This window comes from Oryzias melastigma, linkage group LG11, assembly GCF_002922805.2.
Source record: "Oryzias melastigma strain HK-1 linkage group LG11, ASM292280v2, whole genome shotgun sequence".
Classification (NCBI taxonomy): Eukaryota; Metazoa; Chordata; class Actinopteri; order Beloniformes; family Adrianichthyidae; genus Oryzias; species Oryzias melastigma.
Window position 1 is genome coordinate 24,221,173 of NC_050522.1, and position 13,181 is coordinate 24,234,353.

Genomic DNA, 13,181 nt, shown 5'->3' on the forward strand with positions numbered 1-13,181 from the left:
TGGTCGCCGTGTTTGCTGGACTGAATCGTGCGGGTGAAACAGCGGAGCCGTTTGTGTGGGAGTGAGCGCGCGCGTGGCAGCGCGTGAATGAATGGCTCGCGCTGACTGACGGGAGGGCTCCGAGCTGCTGTGATGCAACAGAGCGCGCGCGGCGTGCGCTCATCTCCTCCTCAGACCAGACGGGTTCTAGCAGGTGGGACACGTGCACTCCCCCGTGAGGCGCGCGGCGGCATGCTCGGTCAGTCTCCTCATCTGATCGGAGGGATCTTGTGGATCCAGAACCCGATGAGAGGTGGGTTTTCTGCGGGAAGATGTCTCACTCGGAGGCCTTTTTTGGGTGATTTGCCGCGTGGCGGCAGGAGTGGAATGACGCGGCAGCGGCTGACATTCCCGCCAGCAGGTTCTTCCTCTGACATTCCTGAAGTCCACCTGGTTGGACGGAATTCTTTAGATGGTTGTTGGTTTTCAAATGTTTGTGTGGAGCTTTGACACGTTTCGTTTCATCATCGTGATCTGCGATAATTCCAGGTGATAACAGCAGGTGATCACGTGACCTGAGACTTTTGTGGCAGAAATAGTCAGGTAGAAGAGATTAGTCTATCCCTGGAGTCAAATATTTATGTTTTATGTTAATTATGCATTATTATCAAATTTTATTATTATTAATTTTTTGGTTGTTGTTGACTGAACAAACAAAAACAAGTCAAATTAACTTAAAAACGTGGATTCTCTGGGGTTTAAATAGCAACTAAACTCAGTATTGATGCAGAACGGCTCCATCAATTCAGATAATTTTACAATTTTACAGTTTACGTTTCACCGCAATTAAATAAAATACAGATGTATTTGTCAAATTTTTAGTTTAAACATTTTCTTTCTTTAAAATCAGATTTAAAATGAGTAAACTGGACAAATGTGGAACTCTATTCAAATAATTCAAAGTTTTTGTGTTAAAACTGACTTAAAATCATCTTTAATTTGCCTGAAAAGTATAAAAATGACCAATCAATATTATATTTAAAGATTCAAGTTTAATTATTTTTTTAATCTATTGCTACCCTTTTATTTATTTATTTATTTATTTTTACAAAAAACTATTTAACTAATTAATTATTCAAGTAAAAATATAACTACCAAATCAGTTTTAAGTGATGCACAAAAGTGGAACTTTGATAAAAGATATTTCAGAATTTTTAAATTAAAAAACTGAGAGAAAATAACTGGTATATTTGATTAATAAATACATAATTTACCAGTAAATATCCAGTTATTTTAATTATTTTTTTATCCCACTGCTGCTCCAGTAAAAGTATTCATTTTTTTAAATAAAATTATCTACAAAAGTGTCTTTTAAATATGTAAACTTGGCAAAAAGTGGAACTTTATGAACGTAATTTAGAGTTTGTATGTGAAAATTGTTGTTTTTTTGCATGAAAAGTTAAAATTTACTGTATTTATTAATCAAAATCACTTTAACAGGGAAGATTTATTCAATTTTAATTCTTTTAAACTTATTGCTGTCCCAGAAAATACAGATTTCCTTTTTTTTAATTTAAGAGACCTTTTAATTATTCAAATTAAAAGTTTTAAAAACTGTTTTAACATGATCGACATCATGAAGATGATGCAGAAATGACTTTAAAAACTGACAGAAAATCAAAATTTTTATCTAATAAGTGAAAGTTAAATGAGTGTATTTTATTAATTAATTAATAAATTAATATTCCTTTTACTAATAATAATCGATTCAGTTTAAGTTACTTTTTGTAGCATTAAAACCAGCTTTTATTCTGTTGTTAAAAAAAGTATGTACCTTTATTAATTATTCAAGTAAAAAAGCGAAGTTATAAATAAATTAAGAACTAAAATCAGTTTTTAAATTAGGAGGAATTTTAATGAAGATAATTCAAAGTTTTTACATTAAAAACTGTGAAAAACAAGTGAAAAATGAAAAGTGTATTTGAATAGTTTATAGGATATAATATTTAAAGATCAATTCAATTAGAATTCTTTTTAAACCATGAAATTAGCTTTTGTTTATATAAAATAATAAATTCAAGTAAAAGAAGTAACTAGAGAATAAAATACTTAAGTATTAGAAAGAATTTTATTTAATAAGATTCATTAAAAAGCTGTGATTTGAGATAATTATTAAAGTGTTTCACAAATACTTCTGGAAATATATCAAACTTAAAATACATTTAAATGTCATTTAAATTCATAACATCAATGTCTATGAACCCATTTTTTTATTGATCATTCTGAAAAAGAATCGGGTAAATTAAAGCTGCAGTGTGTGAAATTCTGGCAATTCAAAATGCTAAACTGTTAATTTTATTTTTATTTTTTTAAATAACTAAAACCTGTTTCCAGATAAACTGTAGATGTGTTTACAGATGCAGATGTTTGGTTCCATCCTTCTCTGCAGTCATTCTCTGGTTCGATTCGGGTCGGTCATTGAATCGACTTTCTTCTCTGGAGTAATCTCCTCGCCGCCATAAAATCTGATGGGATCATTTCCATCATCTTAATGGTGATCCTAATGATCTGGACGCTGCAGATCTGTCAGCTGGAGAATAAATCAGCAAAGAGAAACCTGGAAATCCTCCAAACACGGAGTTCTGGTTCAAACTTCTAGTATCGACACTGGATTTAAGAGTAAATAGTCCCAACAGGAAACTGTTTACAGCAGGAGTGTCAAAACCAATCACACAGGGGACCAAAATCCAAAAGTTATGTCACAGCCGAACAGGATAAACATTAAACATTCTAAATAACAATTTTTAAAACTTTAAAACCATAACTTTTGAACATAATTATGAACTAGATGTATAACATTACCTGTGATAATGCTAGTGTGAATGCTGTAAACTGAATTTGGCCACTGAAAATGCTGAAAGTGATGGCTAAAAATGTTGAAGCTGAAAACGCTGAAGCTCAAAGCTAAAAACGATGAAGCTGAAAGTTAAACATGGTGAAGCTGAAAATGCTGAAGCTCAAAGCTGAAAACGCTGAAGCTGAAAGCAAAAAACGCTGAAGCTGTTAACTGAAAACGGTGAAGCTGAAAGCTAAAAATGCGGAAGCTGATAGCTGAAAACGCTGAAGCAGAAAACGCTGAAGCTCAAAGCTTAAAATGCTGAAGCTGATAGCTGAAAATGCTGAAGCTAAAAAGCAAAAAACGCTGAAGTTGAAAAAGCTGAAGCTTAAAGCTGAAAACGCTGAAATTGATAGCTAAAAACAATGATGCTGAAAGCTGAACACGCTGAAGTTGTTAACTGAAAACGCTGAAGCTGAACGCTGAAAACGCTAAAGCTGATAGCAGAAAACTTTGACGCTGAAAACGCTGAAGCTCAACGCTGAAAACGCTGAAGCTGATAGCTGAAAACGATGATGCTAAAAGCTGAAAACGCTGAAGCTGAAAACGCTGAAGCTTAACGCTGAAAACGCTGAAGCTGATAGCTGAAAACGCTGAAGCTGAAAAGCAAAAAACGCTGAAGCTCAAAGCTGAAAATGCTGAAGATGATAGCTAAAAACGATGATGCTAAAAGCTGAAAACGCTGAAGCTGAAAACGCTGAAGCTCAACGCTGAAAACGCTGAAGCTGATAGCTGAAAACGCTGAAGGTGAAAAGCAAAAAACGCTGAAGCTCAACGCTGAAAATGCTGAATCTGAAAGCAAAAAACGCTGAAGCTCAAAGCTGAAAACGCTGAAGCTAATAGCCAGTTAAAATATTCGCTAAATGCCAAATTAGCTTTAAAAATAGCATAAATTAGCCAAAACAGCTAGCATGTACCTGAAGTATTATCTAAACTCAAACCGGTAGAACATTCCTCCACGCTGTCTGGTCACATGACTTTGACTGTTTCCACACATTGGACTGTAATGATGGTCGATCAGTTTGTGCTGCATCGCGTCTCAGTCCAAATGATATTTTTCCAATATTGATTAGTCTCATCTTGAAACGATTTTTTAAATAGTACACGTCGATTCGACAGATTGATCTGGTTGGATCATAGGAATAGAAACTGATACAGGAAAACTCTGCAGGAAAAGTATTATGTCTGTAAAATATCCCTTAAATTCAAATTAACTTGAATTATTTTAACAAATTTACATTTATTAGTCAAAATGGAATTAATAAGGTCACACCCCCATACCCCGATCTGTCCAACAGAAGCTGGGTTAGGAAGATGAATGGGTGGATAGATGGATGGATGGATGAAACCCACAGACTCGGAGAATCCAGGAGGAAAAACTCCCTCAAAGTGAATTTGAGCCGACAGCCTCCGAATGATTTGGACCTGTTTGTGCTGCTGTCAGACATCTCGATGCCTTCTGACATATGAGTCAGAGTTTAGTATTCGGAAAACGTTCCTGCAGGATGGAGGTGAACATCCCAGAGAAACGAGGCCGTTTGGAAAAAAGCGGGATCAGAATTTACAGCCCAACTTCTGTTCATTAGAGGAGTCTGCTGCAGACCGGTACCGGTCCACGGGTCACGTGGTATTGGACCGCAGACCAAAATAAAACAAAGGAAATTAGATTATTTCAGTTTTGTTTATTTTCTGATTCAAAATGAAGTTTTATTTTGAAAAACAACCACATTTTGTTTTACTACAAATCCTAATTTTGTACTTAATAAAATAAATCTGTGACTTTCTGAAAACGACTAATAATAAATTAAAGTAAGTTAATAAAAAAATGAAGGTCTTTAAAAAGTTTACATGTTAGCTGTTTTGTTTAATTTAAACTTTTTCAGTTTTTAAGGTATTCTAAAGTTTAGCTATTTTTTCAGCTAAATGCTAACTGTTTTGGCTATCCTAGTTTTTTTTTTTTTTTTTTTAGTTTTTTAGGCTAATTTGATGTCTAGCTAACATTTCAGCTACATGTTAGCTATTTTGGCTAATTTATTTTATTTTTTTAAGTTTTTTAGGCTACTTTCGCATTCAGCTAATATTTTAGCTGGCTATGAGTTTCAGTGTTTTCAGTAGTTAGCTTCAGCATTTTCAGCTATGAATTTCAGCATCTTCAGCTGCCAAATTCAGCGTACGGCATTCACACTAGCATCATTGCAGGCTATGCAATGTAATATGACATTCGTAGCGTAAATGTTCGATTTAACCGTTTTTACTTCTGCTAGCATGCTAACAGGAAGAGGACGCTCCAGGGATCATTCAGGAGATCCTAAAGCAGCTTCTGCGTTTCGGGTGAAGGATCATCCGCTGGTGGACTAAAGCTGCAGCAGCTCAATGGGGTTAAGAGACCTGAGAGCAGCAATGCATTGTGGGTCGTAACAGTTTGAGTGTTGCAGAGATGCTTCACCTCTGGGTTTGACTCGGTCCATCCTCACTGATTCGTTTTTCAAATGTGTGAAGTTTGAAGACTCTGCTGTGTCACTCTTTTGTATTCTCCACCCCCCACCACCCCCACCCCCGCAGTAAAGCACAGAAAATAGGTCACGTATTCAATCTTTCAGAACACATGAGAGGAGAAAAAGCTCTCAGAGAAATCTGCGTCTGAAAAGTGCGGCCTCACATCTGCGTCTGAGTTCAAGTCTTGATCTAGGTCCAGCCAAAGAAGTCTGGTTCCCTGATCAAACTGGATCAGATCGAAGATGATCCGGATTCCTTTGATCCAAATGATCCGTGTATCCCTGAATTCATGATCTCGTTTGGAAACTTTAAAATCTTCTGGAGAGAATTGTCCTGTTTACACAATAAAGTAGTTAATTCTTAAATTCTGGTATTTGTCTTTTTAATTTGACAGGAAGGAAACATTTGATATTGTTCTTGATCAACTCCACGTGAAATCTTTTCTTAAAAGTACATGACATAAATATCCACTAATGAGTCAGGAGTTCAGCCGCTCAGACGGCGGCGGAGGCGACCTGTTGAAGTTCAAACTGAACGCCGGATTGGGGGCTGGAGGGGATTGAAGTGGCGGCATGAACGAGCGCCGGAGACGGCCGATCAGCCGGGATTTTCAGCTGCACTCGTCTTTGAAGTCTGAGGAGGGAAAGAGGAAGCGCAGAACTCTGGGAGGATTTGACTCTCATCTGTTGAGGAGGAGGAATTGAAAATGAGAGTAGCTGGAGCTCCAGCTGGTCATCACATTTACAGAAAAAACGTTTTTAATCCCATCATGAGTTTGTTGATTCATTCTTTCATCTTACGTCTACAACACTCTTAAACTTTATTTGTTCCTTTTAATGTATTATCACTACAGCTTTAACTCCAGTGTTTACCTTCTATCTTCAACCATTCATGCAATGAACATAATTCCAAGAGCAGAGTAAGGCATTTTAGTGCTGATATTCCACACTTTACATCAGTAAAGAATACCAATCTGCAACAATATGTCAAAATTCAGCCTGTTAGTTCATTAAAATGTAAAGATATGAAACAATTTGCCAAAATGCAACACTTCCTCAGTTAAGTCCAACAATGTCGAAATGCAACATTTGATGTCAGTAAATTGAAGCAATATGTCGAAATGGTAAATGGTAAATGGTAAATGGTAAATGGCGTATACTTGTATAGCGTTTCTACCCTTCTTCGAGGGCCCAAAGCGTTTCACAGTCACAGACCCATTCACCCATTCACACACTGGTGGTGGCTCCGCTGCCGAACACTGCCGCCAAAAGGCGAAATGCAACATTTTATGTCAGTAAATTGAAACGTTGTGTCGAAATGCAACATTTTATGTCAGTAAGTTGAAGCAATATGTCAAAATGCAACATTTTATGTCAGTAAATTGAAGCAATATGTCGAAATACAACATCTTATGTCAGTAAATTGAAACGATATGTCGAAATGCAACATTTTATGTCAGTAAATTGAAATGATATGTCGAAATGCAACATTTGATGTCAGTAAATTGAAGCAGTATGTCGAAATGGTAAATGGTAAATGGCGTATACTTGTATAGCGCTTTCTACCCTCCTTCGAGGGCCCAAAGCGCTTCACAGTCACAGACCCATTCACCCATTCACACATTCACACATTCACACACTGGTGGTGGCTCCGCTGCCGAACACTGCCGCCAAGAGTCGAAATGCAACATTTTATGTCAGTAAAATGCAGCCATATGCAATGTTATGCCGACATGCAAAACTTTATTCCAGTATAATGAGACAGTGTCGACAATTTACACTCGTAAAGTCAATATGTCAAATATATGTCAAATGTAACTCTTGACATCAGTTAAGTCCACTAATCTGCAACAATATGTCAAAATTCAACATGTTAAGTCTGTAAAATGTAACGATATGCATCACTTTCCAAAAATGCAACAAGTAACTATTCTAAAGTGTAACACTTTGCAAATAAATGTGAAAAATGTATCATTTTATGTTAGTAAAATGCTATAATAAGCAACAATGTAAATTTATGCAAATCAAGTGCAACGATATGCCAAAATGCAACACTCTGTCCGTAAAGTCAAGAGTACCAATCTGCAACGAAATATCGAAATACAACCTGTTACATCAGTAAAATTAACGATATGCATCACTTTGCAAAAATGCAACAAGTGATGATGGTGAAGTGCAACAATTTGCAACAAAATGCAACATTTTATGTCCATAAAATGCAACATTATGTCAAAATGCAACACTTTATGTCATTAAAAACAGTAATTTGCTAAAATGCTTTTTTATGCAAGTAAATTATACCAACATTCCAAAACGCAACATGTGACATCAGTGACGTTAATCAACAACATTCCAACATGTAACACTTTCTGTTGATGAAAAAATCTTCCATTTTGCAACAATATGTCGATTTGCAAAACTTTACATCAGTGATGTGCAACAAAATACCAAAATGCAGCACTTTAAGTAAAGTACAGCAATACAGACTTTTCAAACTTAACGTGTTTTTCTACACAAAGAGGATTTCTTTACATCATAATCCATTAGAATTACATGACTTGTGATTTTGATGTTAAATTCGCCTCTTTCACATCCATACAACCTTTTAATTACATGAGAAGCATCTTCTCTGCATTTAAATGCACTAAAGTGTATTCAATGTGCTCAACTGATTTATGTTTGTCTCTAAATATCATGAAAGCAGAAATTCTGCTGAGGTTTTTCTACAGCACTCGGACTACTAGAGGACTAACACAGAGAGGAGCTTGTATTTCAGTAGAACTGGACATCAGTGTCCGGTCCAGCGTTTCCCCCTGTGGCTGAGATGTTCGTTCCACTTCCTCCCTCATCGCCTCTGTGCATCAATCCTCCCTGATCCGTCCTGCCGCGCTCTGCCAGCCAGAGCGCCCACTCAGAAAACTCACTTCACATCATCTGAGATCTCGCCCCAGAGCAGAATTACTAGAATAAACATGTTTATCCGAGCCAGTGAAACAGGATTACATCCCGGTCCAGTTAATCATCAGCAGCAGCAGCTCCACCTTTATCTCTGAGAACGCTTTACCATGATGGAGGATGAGACTGACGTCGCTGGAGGGCGGCGTCCTTTGGGCGGACCTGCAGCTGGGTTTGATGCACCACTCAGAAGTGTTTGAAATGAGCAAATATAAATGTAACTGCATCCAAACTCGTCGCTATTTCCTCATTTATGACCGTCAGAGAAAGTCTAATCTGTCAAAGAAGTTTCTTTACTTTCTAAGCTTCTTAAGGTCTTCACAGCTTGACTTTATCAGCATTAGTGTGGAGAGAAAATAGACTCCGATCTGTGGGTGTGTAATTCTTGATTTGTAACTCATATATGTTTTATGCATAAGTAAAAACATTACAAAATACAATTTACACAAGCACAAATTAAAATTAAAACCAATTACACATGCAAATCTTTAAAAATTAGGCACAAACCACCTCTTACGCACACACAAATTCGTCTGTGAGTGATGCGTTTAAGTACTACTAGAATGCTCGTTCATCAGAGTTTTCTTATCAGCTGCTTTGAACTTGGATTGTGAATTTTATCTGATGAAACTTCACATTTTCCCACTTTTTTAAACAGATATTCCTGATAATTGATATAAAAAAGTCTAAATTAGCGTTTTTAAAACACTTATCCCTTTTAAAAATAAAAATATCTCCCAGAACTGATCGCTTTCGCTCTGCCAACTCGCTCCTGAGAGCACCTCCGACACGGAGCTCCATCCAGAGCGCTGGTCTCAGTCACGGGGAGAGCAGGTAGCGCCGGACGCGTCTGAACACCTGGAGATGGTAATGCTGAATTTGGCTGCTGAAGATGCTGAAATTGATGGCTAAAAACGCAGAAGTTTACAGCTAAAGCTGATAACCAGCTAAAATATTAGTAAAATGTCAAATTAGCCTAAAAAAACAAACAAAAAAAATTACATTTTGCCAAAATAGCTAGCATGTAGATTAAATTTTAGCTAAGCTCCAAAACAGCCTAAAAAAGAAAAAAAAGAAAAAACCTAAATTAAGGCTATTTTGGAGTGTAATTAATATTTCAGCTTCATGCTAGCGGTTTTGGCTTATTTAAGCTTTTTTCAGTTTTTAAGGCAGTTTTAAAGTTTAGCTAATATTTCCGCTACATGCTAGCTGTTTTGGCTAGTTTAGGCTTTTTTGTTTTTTAGGCTATTTTGCTAATATTTCAGCTTCATGCTAGCTGATTTGGCTAATTTGGCTAATTTAAGTTTTTTTTCAGTTTTTAAGGCTGCTTTAGAGTTTAGCTAATATCTCCGCTACATGCTAGCTGCGTTGGCTAATTTTGGCTTTTTTTTTTTTTTTTTTAGGCTAATTTGGAGTGTAGCTAATATTTCAGCTTCATGCTAGCGGTTTTGGCTAATTTAGTCTAATTTGTCTAATTTCAGCTTTTTTTTCCCTGTCCATTTTAGTTTAGCTAATATTTCCGCTACATGCTAGCTGCTTTGGCTAATTTAAGGTCTTTTCAGTTTTTAAGGCTGTTTTGGAGTTTAGCTAATATTTCAGCTACATGCTAATTTGGGCTTTTTTCCAAGTTTTTCAGGCTATATTGAAGTTATCGCAGGTAATACTATATATCTAGTTCATAATTATTAAAAAAGTGACAGTTTTAAAGTTTTATACATGTAGTTTTATAGTGTTCTATAAATGTTTATCCTGTCCGGACTGTGACCTCAGGTGTGTTTTTGATTTTGGCCCCTTGTGCGATTGAGTTTGACACTCCTGACTTAGATACTAAATTAGGTTCATTTTGGAGCTGAAATGGTTTGATGCATGTCTGCATTTGTATGTTTTAAGCATTTAGGACTTCTTCAGGTCAATATGAAGGTAAAAATATTATGTTCCAATACAGAAACTTCAAAGCTGAAATATGTAAATTTGGATGTTGTAGTTTGTAAATGAAATCCAGAAATCCCGTTTTCTTTCCTAGTCCTCCCTTTCCTCATTAAGGCTCAGATGAGAGGAAAACATCTAAACTTTAACTGTTTTCTGGATCGATTTGAACCATTTAGACAAACGTAGTTGAGCGTTTCAGTCCTGTAATTGCAGGTTTTTGTCTTGTGGCCTTAACGTTTCCTTCTGTTTCACTGAAGCTGCTGTCGTTTGTCTCCTACCTGCATAACGATCTGGATCATTGTCACTCTGCGCCGACGACCTTGTGAGGTAATTTCTGGCGTTTCCGTAAAGCGTCGGCGCCTCAGGCTGCATGTACGTTCAACCGCATATTTAGGACAGAACAAAAGAATCTGCTCTGACCTTCGTAAAGTTTATTTCTGAGAGCATCTGCAGAACTTCCTGCATTTCTCGTTGAGTTTTTTGATGTTTGGCTCCTGCTGCGAGGAGTTCTGGCAGAGCGCCGACCTCGCTCCCCGATGACCATAAAACCTGCTGCACTGCGTTCTGCTGACTGATTAAAGCTGCAGATACGAAGGCGGTTTTTGTGTGAAATGAGGACGGATGGAGACGGTCGTGTCAGGCGAGACGCCAGATTAGATGTCCGTTTACATGAAAGGTGGATCAGCTTGTTTTACCTTCAGTAAATATATGGAAATATTATGGAGGCAAATCAGGATCAGCTGAAATTGAACAAAAAAAATGATTAAAAAAATAGACACTAAGTGAAAAAAATATTTTGAAAATTTGAAAGCAAGACATTGGATACATTATTTTTACATCTATATTTTTTTTATTAAAGTTTTCAAGTTTTTTTTTCAAATTTTTAAAATTTATTTCAAGTTTTCATTTTTTCAGATTCTCAAAAAATGTTTCCAAATTTTCAACATTTATTTCAAGTTTTCAGGGTTTTTTTTTTTCAAATTTAAAAACTTTTTTTTTTTAATTTCCAATGTCTTGTTTTCAGTTTTTTTCAGTTAGAATTTCTATTTTTCAATTTTTCAATCTGTTTTTTGATCTGATTTGACCTCATATTTCAGCTTAAATTGAACAAAAAAAAAAGAGAGAAAATTTGAAAAAATTGTCAGTGAAAAAAATATTTTTAAAATTTGAAAGCAAGACATTGTAAATTAAAAAAAAAATAATAATAATAAAAAATGTTTGGGAAAAAAACCCTGAAAACTTGAAATAATTCCTGAAAATTTGGGGAAAAAAACCCTGAAAACTTGAATAAAAAACTATTTATTATTAAATTAGGGGTTTTTTTTTCAAGTTTTCAGTCTGTTTTTTCGTTCACCTAAAGCTGATCCTGATTTGACCCCATAAAATATCGTCCACATTAAGCTGCTGAATCCAACAAAAGTGGGTCTGAAACCATGTTGAAGAGCTGATTCAACACCCGGCAGTGAAAAGAGCACATCCCATAATAGGAGCTGCTTCTGATGTTCCTGTCAGCCCAGACAATAATTTGCTGCCAAGAAAACTGAACCGATGTTTCCAGTTTGTCTCCACAGAATTCCATCTCTGCATGAATGATGGATTCATGACCCACATCTAAAGTTGTTTTTCATGCTTCTATTTAAGCTCTATTAATGTTTAATAAGTGAGTTTATAGAACTTATGTAAAAAATCTGAGTAAAATCTTGAATTTAAATATTACTTTTAGCACGTTAACATTCTGTATCATCCAGATGCTAAAAAACTCTCAGTGATCTGTATGAGTCTGAAGTCTGATTTTTATTTAACCTCAAGTTTCTCTGAACTTTTGAGTGTAAAGTTCGTCTTCATTCTCTGTAAAATCTCTGCAGCTGCTTTAAACTGTATTTGTACGCTAGATTTCATGCATGAACTATGAAAATGTGATCTAGATTAACCCAACTGTCACAGTGGAACCTAAAAAAATCAGACGCCAACTTCACTTTCGTCCGACTATTAAGGTGCGACGGATAAATACGTAAACGGAATAAAAAGTCGCTAAAACTGATGTTTTCAGAATAAAATGAATCTACAGTTTGAACGACTTCATCATCAGCATCCCTGAAACATTAGACGGCCGGTTGATGAATATTCTGCATTAGTATTACGGTTTGTAGAAACAACTGTCGCAATAAATCCACATTTGGAGTGAAGACTGCTGGTTTTTATCTGTGAAATGCAGATTTCTTTTATTTTGAAGTCAAAAGTTCTCTTCTTGTTTCCTCTCTTGATTTTTTCTGCTTAAACAAACGCTCCAAAAATGTTTTTTTATCAACTTTGATAGCTTGGAATTAGCCGGCGGCTTTTTGCTGTGTTATAGTTCTAGCTACATGCTGCAGTTTTTGTTGTGGTTCTATCTACGTTTTGCAGTTTTTGTTGCGGTTCTAGCTGAATGTTGTAGTTTTGTTGCGGTTCTAGCTACGTGTTACAGTTTTGTTGCGGTTCTAGCTACGTGTTACAGTTTTGTTGCGGTTCTAGCTACGTGTTACAGTTTTATTGCGGTTCTAGCTACATGTTGCAGTTTTTGTTGCGGTTCTAGCTACATGTTACAGTTTTTGTTGCGGTTCTAGCTACATGCTGCAGTTTTTGTTGCGGTTCTAGCTACATGCTGCAGTTTTTGTTGCGGTTCTAGCTACATGTTACAGTTTTTGTCACGGTTCTAGCTACATGTTACAGTTTTTGTTGCGGTTCTAGCTACATGTTACAGGTTTGTTGCGGTTTTAGCTGAATGTTGTAGTTTTTTTCACATGACAGTTTTTGCTTCATGTTGCAGTGTTTTTCAGAGTTGTTGCCGTTCCATTTCCGATTTCCAGGTTCTGCAGCAGAAAACTGACGGATCGTTAAAGAAGCGAGCTCTCCTGCTGTTCTCATAAATGTTCTCCTCGGTCTGCGTT

The 13,181-nt window shown here is 36.3% G+C and overlaps 1 protein-coding gene across 4 annotated transcripts in view; it reads left to right on the forward strand.

Moving 5' to 3' along the window:
• Positions 1–13,181, forward strand: part of samd12 (sterile alpha motif domain containing 12) — a 156,935-nt gene that overhangs the window by 285 nt on the left and 143,469 nt on the right. For 3 of the 4 annotated variants that reach the window (XM_024298582.2, XM_024298586.2, XM_024298587.2), the window contains exon 1: positions 7–292. The exons of the other annotated variant lie outside the window; for it this stretch is intronic. In XM_024298582.2, coding sequence (XP_024154350.1) covers positions 133–292 — 160 coding nt within the window. In that variant the 5' untranslated portion in view covers positions 7–132. Of the gene's footprint in view, positions 1–6; positions 293–13,181 lie in introns of those variants that run through there. 4 annotated transcript variants of the gene reach the window in all.